Source organism: Ruditapes philippinarum, unplaced genomic scaffold, assembly GCF_026571515.1.
Source record: "Ruditapes philippinarum isolate M1 unplaced genomic scaffold, ASM2657151v2 ctg20249_1_1_1_1, whole genome shotgun sequence".
Lineage (NCBI taxonomy): Eukaryota > Metazoa > Mollusca > Bivalvia > Venerida > Veneridae > Ruditapes > Ruditapes philippinarum.
Window position 1 is genome coordinate 475 of NW_026852971.1, and position 12,209 is coordinate 12,683.

At 33.0% G+C, this 12,209-nt stretch overlaps 1 protein-coding gene across 1 annotated transcript; it reads right to left on the bottom strand.

The window, feature by feature from the left end:
• Positions 1-768: 768 nt before the first annotated feature.
• LOC132729731 (uncharacterized) lies at positions 769-11,141 on the bottom strand (the record flags this gene model as incomplete). The annotated part of the gene is given in 4 exon segments (XM_060715559.1): positions 769-956; positions 1,678-1,795; positions 3,180-3,265; positions 10,813-11,141. Coding segments are annotated over 3 exon segments (367 nt in total), but the record flags the coding sequence as incomplete, so codon positions are not given.
• Positions 11,142-12,209: the final 1,068 nt, after the last annotated feature.

The following is a 12,209-nucleotide window of genomic DNA, read 5'->3' on the forward strand; positions in this document are numbered from 1 at the left end:
GATCCAGACCAGCCTGCGCATCCGCGCAGTCTGATCAGGATCCATGCTGTTCGCTATCAGTTCCTTTACTTGTTATAGGGCCTGTAAGCGAATAGCATGGATTCTGATCAGACTGCGCGGATGCGCAGGCTGGTCTGGATCCATGCTGGTCGCAAACCCATTATGTTGGTTTTGTCGTGACACGGCTCAATTGAATTGTTCTATTTTTTACACAACACATTTTACCAAAGGTTGCAATGTCAGTGGTTCTACTCAGGTTGAAATAATTGTAATTATTGAGTGCCTTACACACAACATGTATATTTATCACAACCTCTGACAACAGTTTTCTGCGTCAAAACACTCGCTTCTTTGTCTTTAGCTCAGTACTAGTGTTACTTTCGGTCGCGAGTTCGAATCCATGCACTCACCCCGGGATTTTTACGGATGAATTTGTATATTTCTGTTATGAAATAAAAGGTTCGTGAGAAAATACATGTACAGAGGGGAACTTGCAGTCTTTCACCACCAGTAAAGCTGAAAAGTAGCCATTTAACATTAATTTTACATTGTCGAAGTGACTTAAAATCCTGGAAACAAAGTGATCCCTCGGAAGCATTAATCACAACAAAATAACATAAAAACTGCAGACTCGGTTTGATTGAGTCTGTAAACCAAAACAAAGAAATAATATCAAACATAATTTCCATTGGCATTGCTTCCTTATTCATCGTACATTTGACCAATTACTGTATATCTGAGAAAATGTAGACTTACTTTTATAAATACTGCACTCTCCTACTTGATTTACAAAACGAAGCTCAATATTTTCACCCATAGCAGCCAACAAAGGTTTTATTCGATCAAAAACTGCACTAGGGTCATTTTCGACTAACTGAATCATTCTATCGAAACATTCGTCTTCTTTCTCTGGTGCAAGTTTCCCAGCAGCACATTTCAGCCCGTCAAATAGAAGGCTTAAATAAATAATTTCAACTTATTATTTCACATGTTTAAATGCTATAACAAAATATTACAAAACTTGAAAAACTGTACTGGAATAAGCATTTCTTTTAAGATGATTTTGAAGCTATGGTGTATTGTTTAAATCAAACAAGTCAGTGCCTTGAAACTGTTTTTATGGACTAAAAATAAATCATAAAAATGTGTGACCAATAATATCTCATTATATTTTCAATCAAATCATAAAATCCTTTAAAAATTCGTAAAAAGAAAAAAAAGAAAAATGAATGAATAAAAGAAAGAAAGAAAGAAAGAAAGAAAGAAAGAAAGAAAGAAAGAAAAAAAGAAAGAAAGAAAGAAAAAAGAAAAAGAAAGAAAGAAAGAAAGAAAAAGAAAGAAAGAAAGAAAGAAAGAAAGAAAGAAAGAAAGAAAGAAAGAAAGAAAGAAAGAAAGAAAGAAAGAAAGAAAGAAAGAAAAAAGAAAGAAAGAAAGAAAGAAAAGAAAAAAAAAAAAAAAAGAAAGAAAAAAAGAAAGAAAGAAAGAAAGAAAGAAAGAAAGAAAGAAAGAAAGAAAGAAAGAAAGAAAGAAAGAAAGAAAGAAAGAAAGAAAGAAAGAAAGAAAGAAAGGTAGCTGAAAATGAAGTAGGGAGAGAGGCAACTTTATGCAAAATCATTATAAGAATAATAAAACATGATAATATGTATTATATGATAAATTTAATAAATTTACACTAACCTACAAAACGGTTGAAGTTCAGTGGCCGACACTGAAGCTATAAATGTCTGGCCGCAGTCGGCCAGGTTGGCAACTACTGTACTGAGAATGACGTCTGCCTTTGCACAATTATCTAAATCTGAAATATAAAACAAATACAGAAATGTTAATAATTAAGCCGTGTCATGACAAAACCAACATAATGGGTTTGCAACCAGCATGGCTCTAGACCAGCCTGCGCAACCGAGCAGTCTGATCAAGATCCATGCTGTTCGCTTACCAATTCTATTACAAGTAGAGAAACTGAAAGCCCTGTCAGACTTCGCGGATGCGCGGGCTGGTCTTCATCCTTGCTGGTCGCAAAGGCATTACATTTTTTGTCATGACACGGCTCATAATCATAAAAATGCTAAAATCATTTTAAAGCTGCTTGCCTACAGATGAAAATGGCTGATTTTTTATCATTCTACTGCGTGACTAACGTAGTAAAGGCAATTTTCGCACTGTTTTACTATAATGTTCAGGATTATAACCTTATATTTGAAGTAACGAGCCACCAAACAAGCAAAGAAATTAATTAACCGGCACAACATTAGAAAAACCTGAAAACAACAACACACCAGCAGTATCCATGTAAAATTAAACATGAAACCTGCAAAGTGGGACTGAAATTATTATTTCTCTACCATGTTATTAAAGGACTTCTTGTATTTTGTTCTGCATAGTTTGACAGATAATAAATGAGCCGCGCCACAACAAAACCAACATAGTGGGTTTGCGACCAGCATGGATCCATGCTGTTCGCCATCAGCTTCTCTACTTGTAATAGATTTTTGGAAGCGAACAGCATGGATCCTGATCAGACTGCGCGGATGAATCTGGATCCATGCTGGTCGCAAACGCACTATGTTGGTTTTGTCGTGATGCGGCTCAAATATAGATTAATCGTATCTGATACATCTTTTGTTCACCATATTTCAATGAATCAGATATTTCTAAATGGTCACTTATATTAGCTTAACTAACTTAATGTGACTTCACTGCAGTTTTGCAGTTACTATTTTTTCAAGACCAATGTTTAATTTGGTTTTTCGTCTAGACAAGTAACTATTGTGCAAAAATTATTCAAGATAATTCGCTCACTGCTATTTTGCATACTTATAATAAAAATTCTCATTGTGAAAAAATGAAAAAAGTGTCCCCCAAAGCTTTTCAATCTCCCCCTTTTTCCCGCTGTAAAAATTTTTTAAACAAGTTTTTTCTAAGGAATTAAAATATCAATTTTTAGTGCAAAAAATCGTCACATTAAAAGAACCCCCAAAAAGTCCTAACTGTTTTAAAGGAAAAAAAATGCGGAACGTTTAAAAAAAATTTTAAAATATTTCGTGAGAATGTAACCCGGCTTTCCCGAAAGAAAAGGGATAGTTTGTTTTTCCCGGTTTTTAGAGTTTAAAAAACGTGGTTTTATACTGCAACTAGGAGGCACCTTGCTCTGGTGACTTAATGCCAGAGGCTATACATACCTTGTGCGGAAACACTCGTACCAAGTAACAACGCCCCTATTAACAACACATTCGCCCTCATGGCTTAGTTTATCAGTCAAAGTTTTCTGAAATAAAAGATATATATCGTTACAGACAATTATATAGAGGATATTGAATGAGTGTAGGTTCAATACTGAATTTATTGAACGAGTTGAATAAAATAATATTATTCGAGCCTCTCAATGAATTCAGTGATGAACCTACACGGATATAATATCCTATTTATCACATACCCAAAGAAAAAAGACTGTTTAAACTGCAAAATAATCATTTTGATTGACGCGCCTATAGTGCACGGCTAACATCACGTCACGTCAAAATGTACGACCATCGTGCAATACCATTTTTACGAAGTCGCACGGGTATGTGATAAATAGAGGATACTGAATGAGTGTAAGTTCAATACTGAATTTATTGCACGAGTTGAATAAAATTATATTACGCGAGCCTCTGGCGAGCATAATATTATTTTATTCAACGAGTGCAATAAATTCAGTAATGAACTCACACGAATTTAATATTCTATTTATCACATATCCAAAATAAAGACCGTTTAAAGTGAAATAAGAGTCATTTTCACTGACGCGCCTATAGTATAACGCTAACATTCAGCGCGTCTTTTCACTATGTTTGTATAACGCTAATGACGTCACGTCAAAATATATGCACGGCTGTGCAATACCATTTTAACGGAGTCGCAAAATCGGCACGGGTGTGTGATAAAACTTATTATAATCGATTTTTCAAATAGCACTTGTCAATTTTGTAAACCCAGACCCAACTCCTCCGAAAGGGGGAACGCGGGATTAGTAGTTAGGAAATTGGCTAAATTTTACCCTCCGCCCGTTTTTTGTTTTTGTTGTTTTTTTTTGTTGTTATTTTTTTCGCACTGCCCTGACAATGTTGCAGTATTTATTTGATGGCATCAAATAGTGTATCTCTGTATTTTAGTGCGGAAACCATCTGGTGAGTATCGTTCGTCTGACTGACCTTGTGAAGTTTATTTGAAGTTTTCGAAAACAAACGAAATATTCTTCAAAATAGGAGGTTTGAGTCATTGACCCTTGTAAAGTTAACATAAAGCATCAAAGGCGCATGATGAATATATTATAATATAAATGAACCGCGCCATGACAAAACCAACATAGTGCGTTTGCGACCAGCATGGATCCAGACCAGCCTGTGCATCCGCGCAGTCTGATCAGGATCCATGCTGTTCGCTATCAGTTTCTCTACTAGTTTTAGGGTTTGTAAGCGAACAGCATGGATCCTGATCAGACTTCGCGGATGCGCAGGCTGGTCTGGATCCATGCTGGTCGCAAACGCACTATGTTTGTTTTGTTATGACGCGGCTCAAATGTTGGTGTTACATAAAGTATTTTATACATGTGCATTGCAGCGATTAAATGAGAACTTAAATCAATATTATCGTATGTTAAAAGATATATTTTAGAGAGAAGCTATTATTTTGCGTTGAATAGCATTAAAAAAATATTTACATTATATTCTGTCTCATTGAAATATGACTTGTTTAAATAAATAATGAAATTCAAAAGGTAAAACATTCTTTGTCCAACTTTAATATCTTCCTAGTTCAATGTCATGTTTTCTGTTTTTAGACATGAATAACTTAAGATTTATTTCTTTTAAAGGACGACAAAGTCTGCATAACAAATTCAAGATACCTAATTTATTCAAATCCGTTAGCACTAGAAAAAGAACCTTTCAAAAGATCAAATTCATATAGAAAAAGTAAACTTTTATATTGTTATTTTCATGGGTATCCTACACAAGTACGTGTTTAAGGCTTGGGCGTGGTTAATGGCCTCTTTAATATTAGATACTATTGTTTTAAATGTTTATACTATTTTAAATTGTAAAAATTCTTTAACAGATAGGTCACTTGCTGTTATATCAGTTTATTGTAGAGGGGGTAAAGCATCTGATTTCGGATTAGAAGATGGTGGGTTCAAATCTCACCGTAGGTCAGATTCTAAATCCAATGTTATAATGCACATTTAATGATATCGACATTCACATGTCTTATTAATCAATCAATCAATCAATCAATCAATCAATCAATCAATCAATAAACTGGTAACGACATTCAGAATTCTTATGAACAATTAATTAATTAATAAATGTTAATTAATTAATTAATTAAATAATTATTTATCTATTTATTTACTTATAATCAATAAATAAATAAAGCCCTACCGGTGTAAACCACAGCCCCTGTAAAACCACCTTTATTATACCAAACAAAAACGACACTTTTGTCTTAAATAGATTAATAATATTTAATTGCTCTTTGAATATAATTTATTAACATTATTTCCACAAAACAACATTCTAACAAAGGCCAAATGGGTTGAACAACAAGTTCTAGCAACATTTGTAACTGCCCTTCCCTTTGTCTCCAATAAGATCATATCTGTGCTTATTTACCATTTTTAGAGACAACCCCTCAACAACGACCATGCTTTTAATATGTTTTCATTAAAATAGTCTGTACACAGCGGTTTGACTGTAATAACAATTTGCTTATCATGCTTTTGTAGGACAGATTGGTATTACGGCTTCTACAACATTAACTCGCAAAAGGGGCATCCGTTAAAGAGTGATTAAGGTAAAATAGTTTAAATTTTGGAGAAAAACTTTGTAAGATTTGATATGTTTCGTTATAATCCATTTCCGTAGTGTATAATTATAGCTGAATTTGTACATCATGTATTGTATATGATCTGTTATAAGATTATGTTTAAACTGAATAATTTAGTTTAAACAATATTTTATTTCTATTTTACAACATAGATATATACAGTAAGCATGTATAAATACACTGATATATTTCGTGGTTTGGAAAACAAGTCAAATGTGACTTATGTAAATTCCTTTCCACATATAATGTACTTGCAATAAAAATATGCACATATTTGGTTAGAATAATACAGAAAAGGGAAATCAGGTAAATAATTCAGACGAACTGAATTATTTAACCTCCATTGAGAAATAATTGCATTTAAGTCGTGGAGTTGAATCGTCTAGGTCCGGTTATTGATCTTTCTTTTTAATGTTAAGTCGTTTAAATTATTATTATAAAAATGTTTTTTTCTCACTAAATTTCACTTTTGTTTAGGTTAGGTTAGTTAACTTGTGTGTACGACAATGCCCCGGGCTAAATGTATACTTTGGGTTTGCCGGTGTTATCTGATAAGTATGAACATCAAAATAAAAATTATCACTTAATTTAGTGATACAAATTGTGGTGTATTGAAGCAGAACACACTTCAGATTCAAGCTAATTTTCATACTTTTTTCAATGGCACTTGCAACCCACATTAATTACCGAAAAGAGGTCAAAATGTGCAAAAATAGCCCTTACTGCGTTAGTAACGCAGGAGAAATATAGTTATAAATACAGAAAAAATCAGACGTTATTCGATTATTACATGAATAATAGGTAAAGGTCTTGTTTATTATTGTGCCATGTCTACTGAAATGGCCAGCTATTTCTGACTTATGACACACCTCCTTTTGCTTGCATAACATGTACCACCCAACATCGGTAATCATTCATTTTTACTACCTCGCGGCTCACGAAGCGGCCATCTCGGAACGAGTCCCACGAGAAACATATATCCTTCAATGAATATTAACTCTTTTTTACTTTTCCTAAAATATTAGATCTTTTTTTTATCAGGTGTGGTTTTATTAAAATATTTTTGCTTATTTGGAGGCATGTAGCTTTAAATGCACCAGTCTAATGAAAACACGACCCATCCACCGTTTTGGTAGGGCGGGGATATCGGGGTAAATGAACAGAGTAAATGCTTAACGTCTGCACTCGCATTGCCGAGTCAAAGCATTTATATAATTGTGACGCCATTATTGACAGGTTTTATGTACAAATCGTACGGGCAAGCAGGCTAATAACGTGGAACCTTTTTATCCTCAATTGGTGGCAGGTGGCGACACTGGGTGAAAAATAACGGAATTGTGCGTATGTAACTAACTTTTGCAGCAAGTGGCGGAATTATGCGGACAGTGACGGAACTGGGCGGCGGTGACAGAATTCCAGTTTATATTTCATTAAATTCATTCAACATGTAACTTAAAAGTCCCTTGCATTCCAATTTATTTCTCATTAAAATTCATACAACACGTAACCTACAAGTGCCCTTGTATTCAATTAAAAACTCATACAACAACAAGTCACTTGTAATCCAGATTATATCTTATTAAAACTCATACAAAATGTAACTTACAAGTGCCTTGTATTCTCACAGCCGTTTGAATTTCACTGTGCAAGTTGAATAATTAAATAAAAGAATCTTTATTGAAATATCAAATGAAAATGATTATCTTCATCTCTCATATAATCCGGTTTTCAAAAATGTGCGTTTAACAATATTGTTAGTTTCATCGTTCAATGGAACGTAGAGGTACATGTAATTGCACGACTCGTCAAACAAGGGCGGACAGAAAGCACGAAATTAGTTTAACAAATGATCGGGAATTTGTCACCACATTAAAGAAATGACTGTATTAAATAATCTATGTATTTTCGAAGAGGAAGATTTGATAGAACGTTCGAGTTTCGGATGCGGTGCTTTGATCTTAATCGTTTGGAATTATGCCTCCAGATAAGCCAATACATTTCAAGACAATCAAACTTAGCGAAAAACACACCGATATTGTAAGAAAAGTAAAAAAGATTCACGATTATATTTTACATCTTTGGTGATAATTAATACATATTTTTGCAGTATTTATCACTATATTTCTACTAAAGAAGTAAGGGCTATATTTGCATATTTTGATCTTTTTCTTTAGTAAATTACGCGGATTGTAAGTGACGATTGCAATATGTAAATTCCTTATTTGTTTACTTCACAATATTTCATTTTTACTTCACAATATTTCATTTTTACCTAATAACAATTAGGATGAATCTGGATGTGTCCTTTATAACTGCTTGTAACGGTATTTCAATAATTAAAGTAATAAAAAGTTGCGAACAAATAATGCGGTTCTATGAAGTTCAAGACTTGACAATCCGTCTTAAGTATTGGAAGAAAGGGAATTGAACTTTCAATGAAGAACTATTTGCAGTTGTGTACTTCGACGACAAGTAATATTTACTGATGGAATGTACATAGTTTTTAACTTGATCGGGCACCTTGGGTATATAAAACATTTAGTTTCGTACCAATGAACTCAACATAATCATAATGTAACATGATCTTCAATTATTTTTTTTTTTAATCGTGAAACGGAAGTGCTATTTTTAGACATGTTCGTGACATTGAATATATATTCATGCGCATGACATAAAAAACAACAAAAGAGTATATAAAGTTCAAATACCCGTATATATTGACTACATATATTTTGATAGTTAAATCGTGACTGCGTTTAAATAGGCGGTATAGAAAACGACTGCTAGATGAATGTTAATGATTAAAAAAAGTGACGGGAATCATCCGTCCATATAGCATACCAGTTTTTTTCAAACTGTATATTCATACCTTTGTATTATATTTCAGAATATTGGGCGAAAAAAATAAAAATTCAACCCGACCCAGTTATAAATTCATATCAGTTTGAGCGAAACGTAAAAAACTCAATGCATCTTTATTTTTAAAACATTGCCCTGGTCCACAAAATTGGCCAAAATTTTTTTGTCAGACTACTTTTTAAATCATGTAATTTTAATTGGGCTGTCCCCTCTCGGGTTTTTTGGGCGGATATTAAAAGTTCATTTATATTGCATAGATACGTTTTTTTTTTTTTCCAAATAATTCCCAAAAAACTAATAAAAAAATTTTCCTGAAAAGAAAAATTTATTACCCCATTTTCACCCGAACGACTTTAACTCTTATCTTTTAAAAATTTTTTTACCCCTGCCCCTTAAAACCGACAGACCACTAGTCGGACATCCTGCCCTCTTATCATTTTCTGCACTGTCCGCTATTAAGTCAGTACATATTTGGAAATGTTCAATTATTGCCAATAAATCGTTGGATTGAAAGCTTGGCAATATTTAAAATATTCACCGTGGTAAGAGTAAAAATTACATAACCACCAAATGAAAGGGCAATGTGCGGGAAAAAAAACATTTCACAATCTATAATATGCTTTCCATGTTTCTAGCAAAATAAGTGTATGCCTATATTTACAGGTGCTTTTTATCCTCTTACGTCAAATCATAACGTAACATTCGAAACAAAAGCTATTTTTGTTTGGTTGCAATTAAGACACAAAATTAAAGTGAAATAAGTGACTTAGCATAGCTTGAGTTATTATAGCCTAAACCACGTTATTTTGATTCATTTCTACACTATATTTTAAGGTAAATTCTTAACCTTGATTTCCTGATTAGCCTTTGCCACAGTACAGCCTGACCCCGGGTTGTATACAGTTTCTATTGTTGTTGTTTGTTTGGTTGGCTGGTTTAATTGTTTTCTTTTCTTTTATTTTTTCTATTTATCTATCTTCTTCGGTGGGGGGATGCAATTTTGATATTGAAATTCCTTTTAATTTGACTGGACTGTTTCAAATTTAAAATAATTTTCATAAGTTGCTAAATATAATCTTAAACAGCAATTAAAAGGAAGATGTAGATTTAAGTCATTAAAGTTCGCCATAATTGAGAAAGCTAGGGATTACAGTAGCTGCTCTTTCGAGCCAAGTACCATTTACCCTATGAATAAGATTAGAGAATTTACCAAAGATAAAAAAAAAATATCTTGTCGATTATCTTAAATGAATAATTTCTAACATTAAATAAAATTTAATCAAGTCAAGTAAACTTTTATTTATAAGTTGGATTCATAAAACAATCAACATAAGCTCTGATGAGCTTTTTACACCGACTTTAAAAAGTCATTCTTCGACTTAATGTTAAATAACGTTAATTTAATTTAATAAATACTTAAAATTTTAATGTTAGAAAGTATTTATTTGCTATGTGCTTTGTCCTCCTTACACTTAGATCTTTCAGCCGGGGAGGTGTCTGTGTGTGCTGTAACCTATATATGAGCCGCGTCATGACAAAACCAACATAATGGGTTTGCGACCAGCATGGATCCTGACCAGCCTGCGCATCCACGCAGTCTGATCAGGATCCATGCTGTTCGCTATCAGTTTCTCTACTTGTAATAGGGTTTGTAAGCGATCAGCATGGATTTTGATCAGACTGCGCGGATGCGGAGGCTGGTATGGATCCCTGCTGGTCGCAAACGCACTATGTTGGTTTTGTCATGACGCGGCTCATATATATTCTTATACATTTTATATGCTTATATGCCATATTAGACAAAAGAACGGTGATACGATCAATGGATTACTGAAACAGTTAAATAAACGTTAATGTTCCATTTGCAGTTTAATGTTACTTTTGCACTTGCGACATAAATACGAATTATACATGCAGGTAATATTTAAATAATTTCGTATAACGGTAATATCACATTGTATAAATATGACGATTTGCATGTAGAGAAAACAAGTTAATTCAATTGATCTTGAATTGTATAAAATTACGTTTTCCAATAGCCGTACAATATGCATTAATTAACAATTCATTGTATAAATAAACAGACCTTACCTGGTTTAAAGATCAATCTCCTATCCGGCCGGTACGAAAATTAAGAAAACCACTTAAATTTAAAACTATCTAGACATATCCAACTGGACAAGAATGACAATTGATCGAAAAAGTTGACACACTTCGTTTTGAACTTAGTCCGCGTTTGTCACGGATGAATTCAAGTATGTAAATGGGCCGGTTATATTACGAGACGTAAACAGACTGTGGAAAGATTGATTTACAAATAGAGAAGTATGTCATGGTCCAATAGAATCAGTTTTTAGGTATACATATGAAACTGGTTTGCAATTTTATATCGATGTTTTATTTATTTTATATAGTAATATTTATGATTTTAATCGCAAGTATATTTTATTTTGCTTGACTTCTTTTATGCGTCGATAAGTCTCTATTATAACAGCTAATCTCTTAAAAGTCAATATTATCTATAAATTAGCCATGTCCTGATGAAAACACCTGTTGACAAGCATATTGATTTTGTCAACAAAACAACACTTGCAATACATTTTTAAATAATAAGAAAAATATAGCAATGGACGGATAAATTTATGGGGTGTATAGTTAAATTAAAAAAAAAAAGAAATTTGTATGGAGCACTTGTTGTACAAAATTAATAATCCTTCCTTTTTCAATAGAGAATCGCGATTTCAATTATTGGTAACACAATTTTGACAGGTTATATTAACTACCGCAAAGCAAAAGTTATATTGCAAAAAAACGTTTATTTGATCACAGCCATATAACATGCCAACAATTATCTATCAAGCAGAATTTCTTAATTTTAAGTCAGGAATGCAAAGCAGTCGAGTATATGGATTTTATAATACTGCGAGTTTGTAACGTCACTTTTCATTGGATAATTGTGATTCTTATATTATCAGTTATAAAGACTTTTGACAGGTTAGAATTTTATGAAACAAAACCACAAGAAAATTTCGGTGGAGACCTAGATGTTTATTCGCAGGAATCCCAAACTACCTACCAGAAGTTCGAATAACCAATTAATTACCTTCTTGTCGGTAGTTATAGGGATCCACACGAATTACCAACTGAGTCTCCTGGTCGACATGGGAAGACGGGGTGATACCATTCTTTAGAATTCAACTATTTTATCTTTTTGTGAAAAAAAATTCTGTTTTTTTGTTTGTTTGTTTGTTTTTGTTTTTTGTTTTTTTTAATGAAATACATGTTAGATTCGAATAACCGACCTTTTAGTTTGGAATTCACGCTAAATGAGGATATAGGATGCAGTCGTTTCCATGTTGAAAACACACATCTTTCTTGTTATGAATCTCTTATATTTAATCGGGAAAAGTTCTTTCTATTTCGAGTGGAAAACCTGCAATGTTCGAATTACCAACTACCTTCTGGTTTATAGTTGGGGATTCGCGCCA